This window comes from Mytilinidion resinicola, assembly GCF_010093595.1.
Source record: "Mytilinidion resinicola strain CBS 304.34 unplaced genomic scaffold BDZ99scaffold_17, whole genome shotgun sequence".
Classification (NCBI taxonomy): domain Eukaryota; kingdom Fungi; phylum Ascomycota; class Dothideomycetes; order Mytilinidiales; family Mytilinidiaceae; genus Mytilinidion; species Mytilinidion resinicola.
In genome coordinates this window covers 107,533-127,632 of record NW_022985453.1, presented here as the reverse complement: position 1 = coordinate 127,632, position 20,100 = coordinate 107,533, and the positions used below count along the sequence as shown (strand labels likewise).

The 20,100-nt window shown below is 52.9% G+C and overlaps 9 protein-coding genes across 9 annotated transcripts; 5 read left to right on the top strand and 4 right to left on the bottom strand.

Annotated features, from left to right (window-relative positions):
- Window positions 1-177: 177 nt before the first annotated feature.
- On the bottom strand, window positions 178-2,700 carry BDZ99DRAFT_501402 (putative alpha-N-acetylglucosaminidase; the record flags this gene model as incomplete). The annotated part of the gene is made up of 2 exons (XM_033723810.1): window positions 2,676-2,700; window positions 178-2,607 (listed from the first exon to the last, which is right to left on the bottom strand). Exon 2 carries the CDS (start codon window positions 2,425-2,427, stop codon window positions 178-180), a length of 2,250 nt encoding a protein of 749 aa, XP_033572762.1. The 5' UTR covers window positions 2,428-2,607; window positions 2,676-2,700.
- A 534-nt stretch (window positions 2,701-3,234) lies between these two features.
- Window positions 3,235-3,996, top strand: BDZ99DRAFT_524042 (uncharacterized protein; the record flags this gene model as incomplete). The annotated part of the gene is made up of 2 exons (XM_033725854.1): window positions 3,235-3,290; window positions 3,366-3,996. The coding sequence occupies 2 exons, from the start codon at window positions 3,235-3,237 to the stop codon at window positions 3,994-3,996; spliced, it is 687 nt and encodes a 228-aa protein (XP_033572761.1).
- BDZ99DRAFT_466154 (cyclin-domain-containing protein) lies at window positions 3,921-5,553 on the top strand. The gene has a single exon (XM_033720702.1). The coding sequence runs from the start codon at window positions 4,342-4,344 to the stop codon at window positions 5,296-5,298; it is 957 nt and encodes a 318-aa protein (XP_033572760.1). The 5' UTR covers window positions 3,921-4,341; the 3' UTR covers window positions 5,299-5,553.
- Window positions 5,554-5,856: 303 nt separating this feature from the next.
- On the top strand, window positions 5,857-7,334 carry BDZ99DRAFT_98523 (beta-1,6-glucan boisynthesis protein-like protein). Its single transcript, XM_033729090.1, has 4 exons — window positions 5,857-6,180; window positions 6,234-6,337; window positions 6,422-6,830; window positions 6,901-7,334. The coding sequence occupies exons 1-4, from the start codon at window positions 5,971-5,973 to the stop codon at window positions 6,961-6,963; spliced, it is 786 nt and encodes a 261-aa protein (XP_033572759.1). The 5' UTR covers window positions 5,857-5,970; the 3' UTR covers window positions 6,964-7,334.
- Window positions 7,335-8,695: 1,361 nt separating this feature from the next.
- BDZ99DRAFT_360225 (uncharacterized protein) lies at window positions 8,696-9,115 on the top strand (the record flags this gene model as incomplete). Its single annotated transcript, XM_033714667.1, has 1 exon — window positions 8,696-9,115. A coding segment is annotated over one exon (420 nt), but the record flags the coding sequence as incomplete, so codon positions are not given.
- A 1,012-nt stretch (window positions 9,116-10,127) lies between these two features.
- Window positions 10,128-13,861, top strand: BDZ99DRAFT_449451 (putative chitin synthase; the record flags this gene model as incomplete). Its single annotated transcript, XM_033718114.1, has 2 exons — window positions 10,128-12,156; window positions 12,220-13,861. The coding sequence occupies 2 exons, from the start codon at window positions 10,128-10,130 to the stop codon at window positions 13,452-13,454; spliced, it is 3,264 nt and encodes a 1,087-aa protein (XP_033572757.1). The 3' UTR covers window positions 13,455-13,861.
- A 126-nt stretch (window positions 13,862-13,987) lies between these two features.
- BDZ99DRAFT_574087 (uncharacterized protein) lies at window positions 13,988-15,844 on the bottom strand (the record flags this gene model as incomplete). Its single annotated transcript, XM_033728345.1, has 1 exon — window positions 13,988-15,844. One exon carries the CDS (start codon window positions 15,842-15,844, stop codon window positions 13,988-13,990), a length of 1,857 nt encoding a protein of 618 aa, XP_033572756.1.
- Window positions 15,845-16,653: 809 nt separating this feature from the next.
- On the bottom strand, window positions 16,654-18,322 carry BDZ99DRAFT_501397 (uncharacterized protein; the record flags this gene model as incomplete). The annotated part of the gene is made up of 4 exons (XM_033723809.1): window positions 16,654-17,043; window positions 17,118-17,485; window positions 17,558-17,792; window positions 17,927-18,322. 4 exons carry the CDS (start codon window positions 18,320-18,322, stop codon window positions 16,723-16,725), a joined length of 1,320 nt encoding a protein of 439 aa, XP_033572755.1. The 3' UTR covers window positions 16,654-16,722.
- A 392-nt stretch (window positions 18,323-18,714) lies between these two features.
- Window positions 18,715-19,988, bottom strand: BDZ99DRAFT_423124 (NAD(P)-binding protein). Its single transcript, XM_033717015.1, has 3 exons — window positions 19,641-19,988; window positions 19,259-19,564; window positions 18,715-19,196 (listed from the first exon to the last, which is right to left on the bottom strand). The coding sequence occupies exons 1-3, from the start codon at window positions 19,915-19,917 to the stop codon at window positions 19,024-19,026; spliced, it is 756 nt and encodes a 251-aa protein (XP_033572754.1). The 5' UTR covers window positions 19,918-19,988; the 3' UTR covers window positions 18,715-19,023.
- Window positions 19,989-20,100: the final 112 nt, after the last annotated feature.

The window sequence follows — 20,100 nt, the reverse complement described above, 5'->3', positions numbered from 1 at the left end:
AAGCTACTATCAAGTCCCCCTCGAGGCATCATGAAATCTTGCACTTGAATGTCATATCTCAGGACTTACAAATCGCGTCTTAGTGACTGGTTACTTTTCCCTCGCGCTACCGCCGTCAAGCGTCTACTACCGCACTCTAATGTTCTACGTGCAAATATCACATCCACCCGCCCCATTCTACCCAACCAAACCCACCACCCTCTTCACCACCTCCCTCACCCCTCCCACTTTCTCCTCATTCAACTTTCCCCCTTCACCCTGCGTCTGCCATCCGCTCTCGAATGCTTTGAGAGCGCCCTTTACAGCGGTGTCGTTCCACTTCCCGGCTACCGTCACATACTCAAAAAACACCTCCCACCGCGGGGCATAATACCCGCCCACCAACCCGCCCCAGCCTTTACTTGCATAATCCGCAATCTCCCCACCCGGCCCCCACCACGTGATCTGATTCCTCGCATCGTAATCAAAGAACGCTGCCTCAGCCGTGTCATTGCCGGCCCAGGACTGCGCAGAATTGAGCCAAGTGCTGAGCGAGAACTGGGGCAGGGTAGACAGGAGCGCGTCGAGGGTGTGCAGCACTGTCAGCATTTCGTCTTTCTTCTCGAGCAGGGTGGCGTAGACGGTGGGGCTGTTGGAGGCGTTGAAGGTGTGGTACGCGGTTATGGCGTCGGTGTAGAGAGAGAGGAAGCGGTTCGCGAGGACTTGGCGGGTGATGTCGACTGCGTCGTGTTGGTAGGCTGGGTTTGCCCAAAGGGCGGGGGAGGAGTGGGAGGCGGCGAGGTAGTGCTTCCACGCTACGATGAGGGTGTCAGGGGCGTAGTTCAGCGCCGTGGGGTGGTGACCCACCCGATTCACGAGCCCGGTGATGTTGGGGGAGAGCTCGAGGATGGACTTGGGGACCGCGTTCGAGGTGAGGTTCATGTTGTTGTATACGCTTGTGCGCAGGATATCCCATGCTGTTTCTAGGTCGCGCGGGACTTTGGCGGGACCATAACGTGCCTGTACCCAGTCCTGGAAATACTTTTTCGTGGATATAGGGCTTGCATCCCAGGCTTGAGCGAGCAGGAGATCATACACGATCTCGTTCCCTTCCTGCCCTTCAGGAGTCAGGCCGAAGCCAATCGGCGGCGTCTCTGAGTGCAGTGAGGCAATGGCATCGACGGTGATGTTCTCGACTTGGCCGTACAGTCCCATGTTGGCCCCGTAGTTGTGCAGCTGGCACCAGATCCAGGGTTTGCCGAAATACCCTTTCGTGCGCTGCCACTGGGGCTGGCTCTCGGAAAAGAGGTCCAAGACGAGCATGTCTTCATCTTTTTCGACGCCAGAAAGGTAGGCCTTGACGCGTTCCTCGGTCCAGAAGTCTATGTTGCTGTAGAAGAGCCAGCCTTGCATAACCCAGACCGCACTGGGATCGGCGGCCTTGAGGCCTTTCCAGGTATTCAGCGTCGTGTTTTTGAGGTAAGAGAGGTCGCCAGATTGAGGGTCGTTCTCGTTGTGTTGGTCTAGCGTCCAGAAGCGTGTGATGTTGCCGTAGGCTTCAACTTGCTTGTGGATGTAGAGCTCTTGCATCTTGGCGAAGAGAGGGTCGAAAGGCTCGAGAAAGGTCACATTAGTGTAGTCTGCGTCGAACCCTTCCCACGCGGATCCGTTTATGACGGAGGCGTTGGGGTAGACTGCAGGGAAAGCCCTTGGCACGAAACCGGTGAAGGCGGGAAGGATGGGAACCATTCCGAGATCTGTCATGCGGACTAGGATTTTCTTTTGAAGATCGAATTGGCTAGAGATCCAGGACGACGGCAGCTCGCCGCCCCAAGAATCTTGGACGTTTCCGAAACGGTTCCAGGCCTGGAATGCGGGTCCGCTAAGGAACGAGGTTATTTTAGTGTCGGAGAGGCCCATCTCTTGAAAAACTTCCACGAGGAGCTTTTCAGCGCCTACCCAGGCTAAGGGGAGATTGATGCCGCGTAACGCCATCCAATCGAGTTCGAGTTCCCAGTCTTCCCAGGTCCAGAAGGCGGCGGTGTACGAGAAAGTGACGGTGTTGAAATGATACCGCCACGGAACGATGCTGGAGCCGGAAGTAGTGGTCTTCGGACGGGGGAGATGTTTGGCAGCTTGATCCAGGCGACTGCCAATGAACCAATGGATATCGACACGAGCGAAGTCGGTAAGATAGCGATGCAAGCCTGTGGCAAGTCCACTCAAGGAGTTACCAGTGATTGCAATTGTGCCATTCTCAGTCGTCGAAATACTGTAGGTGTCGTTGAGAAAACGGGTATCATGTCCTCCAGATCGATAGCCATCATCAAGGGAAAATGAGAAGTCGTTTGCATGGCCAGGTAGTCGGCGCTCGATTAGATCATATAATCCCTTGGTGGAAAGCGCCGCGACGGTCCCGACCCATAGGAGAAGAGTACTGAAAAGCATTTTGTCGCTTAAATGCTCGAACCCGGCTTGACGAGAGGAAGGAGAAAAAGGAAACTCGTATATGAGTCTGGGAGAGGTTGTAAGCTGGTGTTGCAGTGTTCCTGTAGATAGGCGGGTTGCAGGGCTGTAGCTTGTTTAGCAGCGTAACGGTACCAATCAGTTGCGGGGCTGGTGTAGATCCTGAATCCTATGAGCTTGAAAACGTGATGAGGTCATTGGCCCTCGATGCTATCAGTGTGACTTTTTACCTGTGCGATATAAAATCATATTACATGCTGCCCTCTACTTACTAATGGCATTCATCGCTAGTGGCATTAGGACATGCGTCACGGCTGTTGTGGACGTGTAGTAGCTACTACCTGTCAAGTCGTGCTACCTTTGTAACGACGCGTTGTTCTATTCGAATGCTGCATGTTTGACAATCGTTGTTTGTACAGGTGTTGTACAGGTAACGAGAAATGAATCGTGTTCGCCGTCGTTAGAATGGTTGTGCGGCCTGTCATCTTTTTCATTTTCAATGTTCAACCCTCGAACCCGGCAAAGTGTCTACCCATAACCTCGAGGCGGATCTGGTCGGGCTAGACTCCGCTGTATGGCGATCTCGCTAGAAGATCGAGGAGCCTGTCGCGGTTGAGGATATGAAAGCGAGGATGGTACCTGGCCAGGGACCCAGTCACCTAGTGGACTGTCCAGAAAACGCAGCTTTTGGATGAGGCGAAGCACGCGGGTGACCAAATGGCCTCATCGAGTCTCTCAAGGGGAGGAAGCAGTGACATATGGAAGTGAATGAACGACATCGAAGATGAAATGGAGCTCGATCCGCTGAAATTCGACGGCGATAGGATCGGGACGAGATCGAGACGGTGACAGGAGACAGTGGCCTCATGAATGCATAAGTAATGATTACTGTATCGAATAGAATAATAGACGCAGACCAGGGGGACAAACCCGGCACAGTTTTCAGTCTTTGGGCTGTCCTGTCGTCTTACCAAATGGATTGCGGTTTTCACGTCGAAAGCCCGTTCAATTGAAGGGGCGGCAGCTTCTGGGTTCGCAAGCGGATCGGGTCTGTATGGCATTCTCAAAGGCGCTTGCACAAGCTTCATCGCTGTATCTCAGGAACTCGACCGGGCCCCGCTACGGTACCTGGGCCATGGCTTCCTTCGACGTCGCCTCGGTCAGCCGGCGGGCGTTGGAGGTCCGGTGGCTGAAGCTGCCCAACACGATGCATCGCGGCCGTCTGGATCCGGTGTCGAGTGCGTGAGGCCCAACTACTCGGGGAATGAGGAGGCAGCAACTGGCACAGGCGGTCCCCAACACGGCGGCGGGCGGTATCGCCAGATGCCGGCGTGGCGGTCCCGTGGTGTTGTCGACGTCTGGGAGACGCCGACTCTTCGTGCTATGTGTGCTCCTTCACCCCTCCACGTGCCCCCTCAATTCACCCGCCTGGCCGTCCCGACTCCCCGGCCATCGTCAACTCCACCTGCCATCGCAGCCCACGCGGTCCAGACCTCCAACCTCAATATCGCTGCACCCGCTGCTGCCTCGACGCGGGCACCGGTCCCATAAATCCCCATCCCGCCGTGCCCAACCGCGGCGTGGTCTTTCTGCGCTGGCTGCGGGCCGGCTAAAGTCGCCCTCCAGCCCGCATCCACTCCCGGAGATTTGGAAACAGACACGCTCTTCCAGTCACGAGTCGCCGGCGCGCTGCCGACAAGAATGTGGATGCGCGTGCGGGACGACACACCTATGTGCCCCAAGCCACCCTCCTCCTAAACACACAACACTGCCACCCTTCACCGCAGCGGATGGCCCTTCACCGCACCCTTCTCCGCACTCCCCAACGTCCTACCCTGGAGCCCATGGTCTTTAACCGCCCTCAACGACACCCAAGCTAGCTCTCTGCCTATCCCAATGGCGTCCTCAGACTCGACCACCTCTGCTGGCTCCCCGCCGACCTCCAGCTACAACCCTCCCTCCCCGCCAAACCCCTCCGCGGACCAAGGCGTCATACCTCATATCCATTCCCCCAACAAAGATGCTCCCTCTCCGCCTGCCGACGGGGACTGGCTTGTCTCGGACATTTCTCCGGAGACGGCCATGAAGATGCTGTGGCGGGCTGTTAATGCGTTGGCGAATGCAACTGGCGAGGTGCCTCCAACTCCCCCCATCAGCCGTCCTGCGACTCCAGGTGGATTTCACCGGGACAGCTTGAAGGAGAATTTCCGCCATCACCACAGACGCACCTCCTCCCGCCCCGCTACCCCAGTCCCGTCGGATGATCTCAAAGGGCCCAAGTTCAAGAATGTCGAGCTTGGGAGCCCAGAGGCCTCCATGGCCGAACCCTCGGCCGCAGATGTCGGGGCGAATGCGGAGCCCTACCATGTGCAGCAAGAGGCCATTGCCCGCAAGTTCTTCTCGAGACGAGCCCCTGGAGTCACTCTCGAAGAGTACCTTAACCGCCTCCAGCGATACTGTCCAATGTCCGCAGCCGTCTACCTTGCTGCCGGCACATACATTCACAAGCTGGCTGTGGAGGATAAGCTAGTCGTTGTGACAGGCAGGACAGTACACCGATTGGTTCTCGGGAGTCTACGTGTCGCGATGAAGGCCCTCGAGGACTTGAGATACCCTCAAAAGCGGTTTGCGGGGGTGGGTGGGGTCAGCGAGAACGAGCTGAAGGCGCTCGAGATCAGTATTTGCTACTTGATCGACTTCGACCTCCAGGTCACTGCGGAGTCGCTTTACCAGAAGACGATGTTGTTCCAGCGGGCCGCAGCTGCTGCCAGTGTATGCACAAAGCTCCCGGCCTCATTCCAACTCCAACCACGCATACCCCTGCGTGCGAGGAACGCCGTGGTGTCGACGTGAATTTTAGTTCCGTCACCGCAACATCCTGGTATCATTCCTTATGCGCATTTCGTTCCCAGCCGGCGAGAATCGAGGAGTTTGGTTCTTGGAGACTGGCGACTACCCCTGGCGTTTTGTCCATGTTTGTTGGATCGAAAAAAAAACAGGCACTTATCAGCCTTTCGGCCTCTCAGCCTATTCTCTTCGCGCGGAGCAGCCTTCGCCATGATTGTACACTACTCAACGACGTGAATTGTATATAGTTAACCCTAATCGAGAACGCTGCTACAGATGTTCTTTTCACGTACTGAGGCTCCGTTGAGACGAACATTTTAGTGATGCTCGGTATCTAGTCACCCCTCTATTCACTAGATTTCTGTCTCAAGTGACCTAGCATTTCCAATATTCCACTGCTCAACGCTAAACACCTTGTGACGCACCTCAGTTATTTATAACCACGTCTGATCGGGAGGGGCGACCGCCACACGACGCTAATGCGCATCCGGCACGGCGGAACTAAATTCCGTCCGCCAAGGCTGCTGGGACTGTGGAATTCACGGCCGACGGACAACTGAAACACCACCTCATCGCTCACCACCACGCTCGTTACTGCCAAGCGCCCGAGTATTCACCCTCATCTCGAACGAAAGATACCATCGCCCTGACATCTTCCCACCCCGCACTCGCTCCGCCATGCAATTCCGGCTACTCGCCCTCCTGGCGGTGCTTGCCCCCTTCACCCTCGCCGACATCCAGTTCACAAGTCCGAAAGCTGGTGATTCCATGCCAGGCGGAGGATCCATAACGGTGGAATGGAAGGATTCTGGCGAATCGCCGGCGATAGCGGATCTCAAGAGCTACCAGCTCTTCCTTTGCGCAGGTGGAAACGACGATGCCACGATTGTAAGGATGAAAGCGGACAAGAAGATGCAAAACTAACGGACACTCTGCTTTAGTTGCAACTCACTGCTATCACAACCTCGGGGACATTTACGGCCGGAAACAAGGCGATTGGAACGGTCGGAATCGGCGTTGGGGCGAGCACCATCAAGAACGCCTAGTACGTCTCTCTACCCCTCGATATGGACTCCTGAAATACCAGCTTTGAGTTCTTTGGACGAACAGAGACTGACCATATGAACAGCTTCTTCAAAATGATCTCTGTCGCCACCGAAGGAGGACAAGTGATTAACTACTCCGACCGCTTTTCCCTCACTGGAATGACAGGCACCTTCCCACCCGCCTACGCCGCCGCTGCCCAAGCTGTGACTGGAACCGATGGTCCACCCACCGTCAACCAAGTCGCTGATGCTGCCAATCCCGCCCAGCCAGCCGATCCTGCCGCATACAATGTCCCTTATACCCTGCAGACTGGCTTGACCAAGTTTGCGCCTATGCAGCCGGTTCCTCCCACGAGCATCACGAAGAAGAGCGCCACGCCGCAATACCCCACGAGCGCTGTGACGTTTGCGAAAACATTCTTGCCTACCCCGAAGCAGGTCACGACGCAAACGTTGAGCCAGACGTTCAGCGTGAAGAGCATGGAGAACTCGGTACGTTTTGCATACTCATCCTCATCTGCACATGTGCTGTTGCGAATGCGGACTAACATGACTTTTACAGGCACCCGCTGCGCCCATGCCCTCAGATGACATGGCCAAGTTCCTCCGCCGATGGAAGGACTAAGTGTCTTTCCATACTTCATTCCGCATTCGTTCCATGGCTTGCTCTCACGTTCGCAAACTTTTATCTGCAATCAATCACTGGGGATTATCTCATCATCTATATACCTTCTTGGGGTTTGGAAGTGATCACGGGCTCCACTCGCATATCGGCGCAGGCGTCTATGACGGCTTTCTGGGTGGCATCATGGTGATAGGTCAGGTTGTTAGAATCCCTGCATGCGAGGGATGGCGCATTCTAGGGTATGTCTAATTGATGTAGAGGAGCATTGAATGGGATTGGAATAATGTCATTTTCTTTCTTTGATGAGTGCGAGTTTGCGTTGGTGTACTGTCAGGATGTAGGATCTCGATAGCTAACGCTGCCTCTGGCTCTGGAAACATTGGCTACCGGCTGAGGCGTTGCTGCGCTGCGGGCGTAAGGACGATTAACCTAGTACGAGTACATGCTTGAGTACCTAGTCGAGGTGGATGAAGTCGCTGCCCAGCATTGGACGACGAAGGCATCGGACTTTAGGAAAGTGTACGAGTTGATCCTGGCCAATCCCGGCGTCTGCAGTTCGGGTTGACAGTCTTGAAGAATTTAAGGAGTTGGAACAACCGAAAAAATTGTAGTCGCACGTCGTCCCACTTGCATGTTTAAAAATGTGGTAGTACTACATCTCACTATCGACGTTTGCATGAGTGATGAGAAGTATCCAATGCAGAATCTGGTAGGTGCAGAATCTTAGGCTATTTGTTCAGGATGGAGTCCCACGAAAGAGCGTTTCTTAAACGGAAAAGAAGTGTGGACGGAAGCGCAACTAATGGACAACTGTATGGAGAGACGATGGGCAGTTTCTGTGACCTTTGTGCTGGTAAATCCCTATCTAAGGAACCACTCGTTGGGGAATTTGGAGTGGGATATGACTCTTTAAGTACCGACCGTCTTTTGCAGCAAAGGAGACTAGATTGTTATAAGTGTATTTCACTGAAGCAGATCCTAGAGAGTTTTCACCCAGATATAGCACTGATAAGAGAGCCACCAGATCTCCAGGTTTTTACACACGGTCGATCTGAGTCAGAGAAAGAATATAAACTTCATTTCAAATTGGAAGAAGAATACCACTTGGGAATGGATTCGATTCTAGTTATTGCAGGCAGAGATTGGGCAGATGCTGGGAGCTACCGGAGGCCCGGACGCTTTCCGGATCGCTAGGTCGTGGTTGAACAGTTGTGTACAGAGTCATTCACGTTGTCGATATCCAGACGGAGATGAGGACACGACACTCCTACCGACCCGTGAGCAGGATATTGGAAACGGAACGTATCATATACAGCTACACGAGGCAACACCCGGTGAGCGCGGCATATATGCTTGCCTTAGCCACTGTTGGGGAGTGACGAAGACTTTGCAAACAACCAAATGTTCGGTCAAGGTCATGATGCAGTCCATCCCTTGGTCGCTTCAAGATGCCATTACTGTAGCTCAGGCTTTGGATATCAGGTACCTCTAGATTGATAGTCTTTGTATCGTTCAATACGATTTGAAAGAGTAGGAGAGAGAAGCAAAACTTATAGCTGGCATTTGACAGGGTAATTTTCTTACAATTGCCGCCACGCGGGCAACGGGAGATGCTAACGGCATGTTTGTATCCACTCGTAACACCTTCGAAGGGTTCGACGAGAATAGATCACGTTTTCGGGTCCAGGTTTAGTGGGATGTCAATCACCGGGAACCAGACTTGAGGTTCGAGCCTTTACTTTCACGAGGATGGGTATATCAGGAAATGGCACTGTCACGGTGCGTTCTACACTTCAGTGCGAATGAACTGCGATGGCAATGTAAGCAAGAGGCGTTTTGTGAGTGTGGCGAGGCTTTCACAGGTAGTCTTTTCAACAACCGGGACCCGATGATAAAAGATACTGGAGGCAACAGCTCATTAGCCAATATCGAGGCTCCATCATCAGAATTGAGCCTCCCACAACAGTCTATGGACTGGGCACTGCTGTGGCACAAAGCAGTCGCCGACTACACCGCACTAGACCTGACAAAGGTTTCAGACCGACAATGGGCCATCCTGGGAATTGCGAGTTATTATGAGAAGAGACGGGATTGCAGGTATCTCGCGGGACTCTGGGAAGGAACATTGGTGTTAGACTTGACCGGGTCACTTCGAAACTCTCCGGTCGAAGTCCCGAGGCGATCGAGTTCAGAAATGCTAGCTCCAACGTGGTCTTGGTTTGCAGTTAATCAAGAGTGTGAATACCGGACTCCCATTTCTCTTAAGGAGCCTCGATGCGAAATAGTAGACCTTTGTGCTCCGTATTTGGACAAAACTGGGGTGGATAGGCAGGCTCTGGGTTGCATTACGATTCGTGGGCCGATGATGAAGATGAATTGGTCCACCGCGGATCTTCAGAGAGGTTTCTTGCCAGTTAAATGCGAGGAGGTTCCCGATTACGAATGGTTTGCAGATCAGGCCTTGTTAGATAGAGAAAGAGGGCCATGGGAGGGACCACCGAGCTTGTGGGAGGGTGTTCTATTGCGATGTATAGAGAAGCACAGGCAGTACTACGAACGGATTGGATATGTCGATTACTCGGGCTTTCAATACATAGTAAGGCCTAGACTTGATCTACTGGTGGTTACGTGGTGTGTTTTGAAAGATTAAATCTATCGCTGAGAAGATAATATAGGGTATCGTAAGGAAATCCCATGATTCGAACCGTATCTACGATATGTCAACCTCTCGGAGCCGCTCCAAACAATTGCGGACTGCACGCATGGATGTCTCGGTTTCGGGGTGGTCTGTGCGGCTCGTTGCCCTTCGCGACGCCTGGCGACAAACACGAACCGCGAGCTGCGCCCCAGGTACAGCTGCGAACTGCGCGCATCCCCACCCCAAAGACATTGTCTTGCTATCATTCCTAGCGCGCATACTTACCGTACTCGACATTCGAGGATTACCATCTCTTCATCGACGAACATTGTTGCGTGCAATCCACTGAATCGACCGACCCTCTTCCACCCCGTCCTCCCCGCCCATCGCGGCACCCATCGCAATGTCGAGGCCATACACACCGAATGGAAATGCGCCGCCTGGCTATGGGGAACCTCCATCATATCATTCGAATGAAGAGGAGGACTCCACAACGCCTACACACCAGCACAGCGGAGGCGCGACCATGCGATTGTTGACACACGCGGAGGAAAGCGGATACAGATCGTATGTAGCTCCAGATTCTTCTCTCGAGGACCCCGTTCCGTCTCCTACTACTTCTCTCCTCTCCGACTTTCCTAGTACTGTAGCGCAGGTTGGCGATCGTACGGTTTCATCCGGGGAGGCGGGTAAACAAGCTGCAGCTGAGGCCGCAATTGTCGATCTCCTCCGTGAGGCGTCCTCGTCACTTACCCAACCGGTAGCAAAACCGCAAAAAATCAAGAGGAAGTCTCTCAAGGACCGTTTCAGACACCGTTTCTCTCCTAAACCCCAAAACAGTCCCGTAGACTCATTAGATAAACACAGTCCGAGTCCCTTGACGCGCTCATACCACCCCTCCACATCTTCACTACACTCCCACTCGCGAGCGCCCTCTGTTGTCGATAATGCGCCTGAGATACTGCCACCTCAGTCGGAGATTCCGCCTTACATTCCTTACCGCGCGGCGTCGCCTGCAAGATCCCCAACTCGGTCATGGAGTCCATCGAGATCTTCAGCAGATTGGCCACGACCTCCTGCTTCGACTGTATCATACGAGCCGGTGGATATCAATGGAAGCCCAAGACCTGGAACACCTTCGTCGCGATATGGTAGTCCGAAGCGGCCACTGCCTCCGGCACCACTTTTCGCTGGCGGACGTCCTGTGTCGAGAGATTCCAACCTGTCCTCGAACCTGACCTCTGCTCAATCGGCATCCATACCTATTGACGACGATGATGTCTTTTCAGATCCTCCCAATGATCGCCCTGACCTGAACCACCGGGATTCGTTCGCATCTCAGTCTACATTCACCGAGGAATACACCGTTACAGATGAAAAGACGGATCACTATGGACCCGTTCCGGAAGGAGCGCAAGCCAGACGTGGTGCCAGGCACGCTCAAATGGCGAAGAAGGAAGTTCGCCTAATCAACGGCGAGCTGATTCTGGAGTGCAAGATCCCGACCATTCTCTACAGTTTTCTGCCACGGCGGGATGATGTCGAATTTACGCATATGCGATACACCGCTGTGACTTGCGACCCTGATGATTTCGTTACACGTGGATATAAGCTTCGACAAAACATCGACTCTCGAGAAACGGAGCTGTTCATCTGTATCACTATGTACAATGAGAACGAGATTGACTTCACGCGGACTATGCACGGCGTCATGCGCAACATTTCCCATTTCTGCTCGCGTACGAAATCGCGAACCTGGGGCAAAGACGGATGGCAGAAGATCGTGGTCTGCATCATCTCTGATGGTCGTCAGAAGGTTCACCCTCGAACGTTGGATGCATTAGCCGCCATGGGATGCTATCAGGATGGTATCGCCAAAAACAACGTCAACCAGAAAGCGGTCACAGGCCATGTTTACGAATACACCACCCAAGTCTCGCTAGACTCTGATCTAAAATTTAAAGGAGCTGAGAAGGGTATTGTACCGTGCCAGATGATATTCTGCCTCAAGGAAAAGAATGAGAAGAAGCTCAACTCACATCGATGGTTCTTCAACGCATTTGGTCGCGCGCTGAATCCGAACGTCTGCATCTTGCTCGATGTCGGCACGAAACCAGGCCCCAAGGCCCTCTACCATCTATGGAAAGCGTTTGATAACGACTCCAACGTTGCCGGTGCCGCCGGTGAGATCAAGGCTGGCAAAGGCAAAGGATGGCTGGGCTTGTTGAACCCCCTCGTTGCTTCCCAGAACTTCGAATATAAAATGTCGAACATCCTCGACAAGCCGCTAGAGTCAGTGTTTGGCTACATCACGGTGCTTCCTGGTGCACTGTCAGCATATCGATACCACGCACTGCAGAATGACCATACTGGTCATGGCCCACTCAGCCAGTATTTCAAGGGTGAGACATTGCATGGCCAAGATGCCGACGTCTTTACTGCAAACATGTACCTGGCCGAGGATCGGATTCTCTGTTGGGAGTTGGTCGCGAAGAGAAGTGAGCGGTGGGTGTTGAAGTATGTAAAGAGCGCTACGGGAGAGACGGATGTGCCAGGTAAGTCACGGACCCAAAATTCCTATCAACATCTTCCAAGTTTCATTGCTGACATCATCTCAGACACTGTTCCAGAATTCATATCCCAGCGTCGTCGTTGGCTCAATGGTGCTTTCTTTGCCGCCGTCTATTCCCTCCTTCACTTCCGACAAGTCTGGAGTACGGACCACACTCTCTGGCGCAAGATCCTCCTCCACATCGAATTCGTCTACCAATTTGTCTCCCTTCTGTTCACCTACTTCTCTCTCGCCAACTTCTACCTCACCTTCTACTTCATCGCGGGCTCGCTGGCAGATCCTAAACTCGATCCCTTCGGTCATTCCATCGGCAAATACATCTTCGCAATCCTTCGCTACACGACCGTCCTCCTCATCTGCATGCAGTTCATCCTCTCCATGGGTAACCGGCCGCAGGGCGCGAAGAAGATGTTCCTTTCCTCTATGATCGTTTACAGCTGCATCATGGCATATACAACCTTTGCATCTATCTACATTGTGGTCATCCAGCTCAAGGACCCCAAATCTGTCAAAACCCTCGGCAATAACGTCTTTACCAACCTGATCATCTCAACCGCTACCACGATCGGATTGTACTTCCTCATGAGCTTCTTGTATCTGGATCCTTGGCACATGTTTACTTCATCTGGGCAATACTTCGCCCTTCTCCCGAGTTATATCTGCACGCTCCAGGTCTACGCCTTTTGTAATGCTCACGACGTCACCTGGGGCACGAAGGGTGACAACATCCAGATGACCGACTTAGGATCTGCGCGCGGTAAGTCTGGTGGCAACATTGTCGAGCTCGAGATGCCCTCAGAGCAACTCGACATCGACTCCGGCTATGACGAAGCGCTTCGAAATCTCCGTGACCGTATCGAAGTCCCCGTCCCTGGCATCTCCGAGTCTCAGGCGCAAGAGGATTACTACCGTGCCGTCCGGACCTACATGGTCGTTATCTGGATGGTAGCCAACGCGATCCTTGCTATGAGTGTGTCAGAAGCGTATTCTGGCACCACGGTCAAGAACAATTTCTACCTCAAGTTCATCCTGTGGTCTGTCGCTGGCCTCGCGTTCTTCCGAGCGATTGGATCGAGTGCATTCGGCATCATCAACATCATTCACAGCGTTGCCGAGGGACGTCTCAAATGGGGTGATAGGATGAAGGGCAAGACTGGTCTTGGCGGTGGACGGAGGAAGTGGGGTAGCTCAGGAAGCTCCTGGTGGAGTGGGAGCTGGTTGGGGAGCAAGTTGAGCAGCCTCGCGCCGAGTAGTATTGGGAGCTCGCTCGGGAAGAAGTAAGAGCCGTGTTGTTGAACGGGAGAGGGAAGTTTAATGCGGAGGGAGGCGTTCTGGAATATGGAAATGAGTGACGAAGACGGTGTTGTATGATATCCCAGGTAAGAGGCTACCGCTCTTGGGGTTTGTTGTCTGCTAGGCTTTGGGTATTGGCGCTAAAGTGCGGCGCACGGTATTAGTATTGGTACTTTTCTGCCCATCTCAGAGGCGGGAAATTTTAGATATGCAAATGGTTTTGTTCAAGTCACTTCGTTCATCGTCACATCGCGCTTGGTCTTCCAATGTCTGATTGCACTCCATTTATTCTCTATGAATATCTCTTGCTCGAGGGTATCTCGAACACTTCTCAAACTCATCAATGTCCCAAAAGTCAATGGATAATCTGAGTAGGGCTATGCTAAACTTGTGCTCTCTGTCTTAAGAGAAAGTTGAAATATTGAACACTTTCGCTTATAACAAGATCTATCTCGAATTGGAATCGTCGACCGCAAAACAAAAGGGAAACCAGTCATCCACCGCCCAGAACCAGTACGGCCCTACAAAGGCCTGGTCCCCGGCACCTTCCACGTCTCCTCTTTCTTGTCCCACTGGCATTGGACATATTTTTCCCCGTTCCACTCCGGGGACTTCTTCCGATTGCGCTCGGCAATCACCTCCTCGTCGCCGTAGGAGCGGGTTCCGGGCAAGGTCTCCCCGCGCCACGGCCCGAACCTGCTGCCCTGATTGTTGAAGAGTGATGGGCGCGCGGGAATGTGGCTCGTGTCGTAAGTTACGAAGCGCCGCGGGATCCCGCCTTCGGCGAGGAGGGTGCGGGCTTCGGCGGCGCCTCCAGCTAGCTCTTCGATCATTGTGCGAGCTGCCGTGGTTGCGACGAGGCCAAGTGTGGGAGTGAGAGGTGGAATGGTAGAGGTTGAGTTGTGGAAGCGCCGCGGAATCCCTCCTCCGGCGACGAGGGCGCGAGCTTCGGCGGCGTCGGCGGCCAGCTCTTCGAGGAAGGTCCTCGCTGCCTTGGTTCGAGAAGTCGCTCGAGGAGGAGTGGTAGTGGGAATGGTAGGGGCTACGGTAGTTACGGCCTTGTTCAATTGTCTGTCGGCGTGGCGAGTGAGGGTTTCTACGGGGACGTGGTCCTCTACAGTGTCCATTACGTCTTCCGCCTCCTCGTCATCGTCGTAGTCCTGGGCTTTGGTGTAGAATGGAGATGTCTTTTCGGCAGAGCCCTCCTCTACATCCTCCATAGCGTCGTCTGCCTCTTCATCATCGGTACGAGGGCCATGACTCTCGGTGCTGGTGGCAGGTTCCTCGTCCGATTCCTCGGTATCTTCGATTACAACAGGGTTCTTCTTCGAAGCCCCCCTCTCGGCTTTTGTTGAAGACTTGCCTTTCTCCCCATTCGATGCCTTCAGTCGACCCGTTTGACCATCTGGCTGATCCTCGGAACCTGAAATCCAACATAGCGTAGCGTCTGTTGGAGAGAGCGGAGTATATGTTAATACTCTCAGGGCCTCGCGGTAAATCTCAAGGCTCGCGTTCTTTTTCGACTCACTGTTCCCTATCTGCATGGATGTATACTCCAGATTGGCCTGTTCACAACGGGCCTTGACACCTGCTAAGAATGGATCCGTCCAATTCATTGAGATCCCCTTCTTGCTCTGAGCTTCACACAGATCAGCTACTTTCCTGAACTGGGCCGTCTGCTGCCGTTCCCTCTGCTCATTCTTCGTCTCCTTTTCTGCATTTCGTCGCTCTGGGGCGGGGCTGGACTCGTCGCCCAGGACAGGTTTGCCAGATGAAGCCTCGGGTTGCTGGTATGTGTTCTTGCCATGATCTAGGCTAGAGGAGCCTCCTTTCGATTGCTTTCCGACATTGTCCTGAACCTGTTGCGAAGAAAGTGAAATCGGACGACGTGCAAGATCTTTTGGAGAGCGAGGAACATATGAAAGTATTTTCAAGGCTTCCCGGCATATTTCGCGGTTCTTGTGTCCTTTCGGCCTCGCTCCCCTCTTCTCCATTGCCTCCAATTGCTTCTCGTAGGATTCGCAATCGCCCTTGACGTGTGCCCAAAATCGCTCTCTCCAGTCAATCTGGACGTTTTGTTTGTGACGATCCTCGCATACCGCAGCCACCCTCCTGAATATTTCGATTCTCTCTTCCAGCATCCGCTCCTTCTCGATGGTACGCTTGGCAGAGGGTTTTCTTTCTGCGACAGGAGGTGGTGGTTGGCCCTTCGCTTTTGCTGGGGAAGAATTGGGATTGTGTTCAGGTGGTGAAGGTTCAGGAGAGGGGATTGGATCCCTTGTAGCACGGGACGGAGCTGGAGCCCTAGTCTCCTGGGTGCGAGAATATGGGGCTTGGCGCCTTTTGTCCTCCTTGACAAGTGTTCGTTGCTTTGGCATCTTGGTAGAAGGTGGAGGATGGGTATCGGAAATAATGTGCGGTGGTGAAGGTTGGTTTGGATTGGACCGGACTTGTGGGGAAAATGTTGTGGGTGGTGGTGTGGAGTGTGGAGTGGGGACTGCAGGTAGATGATCGAGATTACGAGTTAGAGGAGGGGGTTTATATAGGGGCCCCTGTCCCATGGGGAGGCCTCACCACCCAGTGGAAGCAAATATGTCAGCGTTCCGCTGGACAGGCTTCTACATGTGGGTGAATGTTGACCCAGAAATCATTATATAACGAATGCTTTAGTGGGAGCAGGAAAGTCACCGGCTCCAGCTTATAAGTATATGAATGAAACAATGCTGGTAAGGTTTGTTGGCGTTGGCTTGCTCATTGAATGGATGATCCCAGACAAAACGTTTGCTTTTATGTTGGAGGGGAAAACAGAGATGAGCGTTCGTACTAGCTTCCTTTGATTCGATATTTGCTCAATATCATTTCAACACCCACCTTGGCGAATATTGGGTCCTAGTATAAGCAGTATAGAGCTACAGTGCGACGCCTGATGTCCACGTGATCAAATCCTCCAATAGGTCTTCGGGGTAATTATAGAACGTAATTACTCAAATTTTGTAGGGTCAATGCAAAAAATCTCAACAGGCCTTATCAACGGTCTCATTTATTTTGTGTAGTAAGACTTCCAGAATCATTTTAGAATGTAAGGCCGGATGCATTGAGTTGGGAAGAGTAAGTGTCACTAGAAGCAATTTGTTCTGTAACTTCAGTTCGTTTCATATGTTGCTTGCTGTAGAGTAGTAACTTGATTCTGTGTGACGGCAAAAGGCAAAATGGGCATGAAGCCACGACTAAAACGACCGAAGGAGCTCAAAAACTACTAGGACTCTCTCCGCTCCAGACACGCTCCAGAACCAAGCTCATAGCCCCCATCAAAGCCATTTCTCACCATCCCACTGAGACGATATTTGCCATTAGCCTCGACAATTTCCTCAAAGTAACCAGTCTCCAGAATGAGCACTTCATCGTACGGGTTCTCGCCCCGCCACTGCCCGAATCTGCTGTCGAGCATGTTGAGGGTTTGTTGAGGGGGAATATGGCTGGTGTCGTAACTGATGAACTGTCGGGGAACGGTACCCTGTGCGACGAGAATGGCTCTGGCTTCTGTGGCGTCTTCGGCTAGTTCGTGGGCGAATGAGCGCTCAGCGGAGTTAGGAAGGATAGTTGGGGAGGGAAGTGGAATGGAATGTGGAATGGGGGATGTGGTCGCCTAACATGAGCTGAATCGGTACGGTGGTCTGCCCTGGCAGCGGGAGAGGAGACGTGATCGGGAGCATCATCGGCCACGTCCATCGGATCGGTCAGAAATGCGTCTCCGCTGTCATTGTCAGGGATCGTGCAGGTTTCCTCCTCCGAGTTCTCCGCTGAGTCAGTATGGATGGGATCGCTCGTCGCGGCCCCTTTCTTGACCGACTGCGAGGACTTTGGCTGCTCATCTACTACGGGAGCCTCCGCCTCTTCAGACTCTGGGAAAGAAAAATCTTGCCCGCTCTCTTCCGGCTCTCGCGACCGGGTCCTCTCCATCATCATGCGCCTCTTCTTCAGCTCGTGTCCCCCCTCGCGGACCGGCTTCGACGACAAAACTGCCCTGGATTTTAGCGTGCATCAGCGTCGAGAAGCCTGCGCTTCCTCTGCAGCTTCGTCTTCCGTGTTACGTTTTGAGTCCCCGACCACCATCTTGGTCTTCTCCTGAAACCTCGCTTCTTCTGCCTTTCGCCTCCGCCGCGCCATCTTAAGTTCTTCTTTGACCTCACGTCGAGCTCCCTTGTCCGTCTCGGGGCTTAGCCTTGCATGCTCTGGGTATTTCGACGTCGCTTCCGTCCGAAGTTCTTGCTGAGTTTGATACCGCTCGTTCATGTCTTTGAGTTGGTGGGCAAATCCTAACTTGCGCTTCATCGTCTTCCAGCCTTTGACATTGGTAAAATTAGTCCTTCGTCCGAGTCAACGTCAGTCTCTGAAGAATCCGAGGATGGGGAATCGCTGCGGTGAATGATTGCTTGGGATTCCTTCGAAGAAGCCTGAACCTGCTTTGAGAGGGCCTGAGTTGGCTTCAGGGGAGCTTGAGCCTGCGTTGAGGGACTGTCAGATCGCTCCAACGTGTTTTTATCCGCGTTCTGTGCGTGATACTTGGCATGTACCGAGCGGTGGATGAGTAGCGCTTCTTCGTTTTCCTCGTCGGAGTCGTCGGAGTCCTGACCTCGCACTGAAGGAGTGGGACGATTCGCTTGAGGAGCGGCGCGCGAGGATGTGGGGATTTTCGTAGACTCCACTGTATCCTCAGACTCATAGTGGGTAATCTTTTCCGAGTGAGAGTATGATGTCTTGGAGACCTTGTCCGTCTTCGGGAGTTTCTGTTGCTCGGGCATTCTGGCAGCAGAGGGCAGGTGATTGAAGAGTCGGAAAGTGATGAAGCAAGACATGGCTTGAAAGAAGACTTGCAACTTGGAGACGAGGGTAAACATGAATGTCTAGACTGGGGACAAATTCGCTTCCCGACGAAAGTGGAGCGACTAATCTCGAACGCGGTCTGGCAAGACATACCCTCGCTGGTGAATGATGACTTGGAAATCATATTTAGAGTGTAGAAGGCGGTATTACAGTCTCTAAGGGGAAAGCAGCGAATTTGCTCACTGCGCCATATGTGGCTAAGAAGAAAGCATTGCCCCAAGACTAGCAGACACGGGAACTTTCGATCCTGAGAAAAGAAGAAGGCACTTGTGATGAAATTTATGAAAAGAGAACGGCGGACATTAGTGCGGGAAGCAAAAAAGTTTTCTTCTGGCGTTTCGAGTCACTTAGTTTGCCGGTGTTTGAACGTAAAATTTGAATCAATCTGGTTTGAAGATGAAGCCGCTACCAGCCGCTTTGGGAAATAATTGCCGTAAAAATATGGCTTCATCCTCATCGCCCTGGATGAGACAGTCCCCGCGTGGATGCCGCCATCTCACCGTCCCGGTGGCTTTTCCATCGACGTCACCTGGGAGTCGAGAGGCGGAGTGATTCTCTCTTGTAAGTGGCGGTACGATAACGAGAAGCCATTCTAATGGAAACGAGAAATATGGCGAAAGAAAGGCAACGAAAAAGCGAAGAAGCTGGAGGCCTACGATCCCTTTTGCGATGATCAGAATATTCCACCCGTGACATCTATCACCTGTCCATTGACCCAGCTGCTCTTCTTTTCCGCCAAAAAACCCACCACATGCGCAATCTCCGCGACCGTTCCAAGGCGCTTCTCCGCCGTTGGCCTCGACACCATCATTGCCATCCTATCTGCTGGATACTGCAGAACTGTTTCTGGAGAAGCGCATTCGGTTCAGCTTCAGATCGAAATTGAATCAACTCTGAGAAAAACTTACCGGTAGCTGTGAACCCCGGTTGGACCGCGTTCACCGTGATTTTCTTCTCCGCTGCATACTGCACTGCCAGCGTCTTGGTCATGTACTCGAGTCCGGCCTTGGCCATGCCGTATAGCATCGTCGCCGGAATGGGCATCTTAGCTGCCCCAGAACTTATCATGATGATGCGACCGCCGGCATTGATAACTTTGAGAACCGCTTGCGTGACAAAGAGGGGGCCGCTGAGGTTGGAGAACTGGGCGTTGAAATCCGCTAAGGTGGTTGAATCAAAGGAAGTATGAGGCGCGCGATGGACAGCATTGTTGACTTTGGAGGCCGTTAGGACAATTTCATCTAGGCTCACGTAACGGAACGATCGGAAAAGGAGGAATGATGGGGATACCTAGTATATCAATTCCATCAACGCCGAAACCTTCCAGTACCGCCCTTACGATCTTATGTCCCACCTCCGGATCAAGCAAATTCGCCTTGAAAGCCAACGCATCGCTACCCAGGCGCTTGATCTCCTGAACGACAGCCTCCGCCGCTGTGCTCTCTGAGTGATACGTGATTGCAACAGCTTTCGCGCCCTTTTGCGCAAAGTTCAGCGCAATCGCTTCGCCAATCCCGCGCGACCCGCCCGTTACTATCGCGATCTTGCCTGCAAATGGGTTCGCCATGACTTCGAACGCCTCGAATCGGGATGGGGATTATACGTTGGGTTCAACGATGTTAGTAACGGAGTAAGACGACACGGAATTTTTGACTTGTCTAGATGCGACAGAACTGTAGGCAAGGATGCTAGGACGCTCTTAGCTAAGACGTATCTTACTTCGTACAACTATCTAGTTAGATCCTTATTT

Bases quoted from the DNA above. Each gene is read 5' to 3' on its own strand.
- BDZ99DRAFT_466154 (XM_033720702.1), top strand. From the start codon at position 4,342: ATGGCGTCCTCAGACTCGACCACCTCTGCTGGCTCCCCGCCGACCTCC.
- BDZ99DRAFT_98523 (XM_033729090.1), top strand. From the start codon at position 5,971: ATGCAATTCCGGCTACTCGCCCTCCTGGCGGTGCTTGCCCCCTTCACC. The intron at 6,181-6,233 runs GTAAGGATGAAA...ACTCTGCTTTAG, and splicing joins GAAACGACGATGCCACGATT to TTGCAACTCACTGCTATCAC. The intron at 6,831-6,900 runs GTACGTTTTGCA...TGACTTTTACAG, and splicing joins TGAAGAGCATGGAGAACTCG to GCACCCGCTGCGCCCATGCC.
- BDZ99DRAFT_423124 (XM_033717015.1), bottom strand. From the start codon at position 19,917: ATGGCGAACCCATTTGCAGGCAAGATCGCGATAGTAACGGGCGGGTCG. The intron at 19,565-19,640 runs GTATCCCCATCA...CGGCCTCCAAAG, and splicing joins TGATGGAATTGATATACTAG to TCAACAATGCTGTCCATCGC. The intron at 19,197-19,258 runs GTAAGTTTTTCT...GCGCTTCTCCAG, and splicing joins ACCGGGGTTCACAGCTACCG to AAACAGTTCTGCAGTATCCA.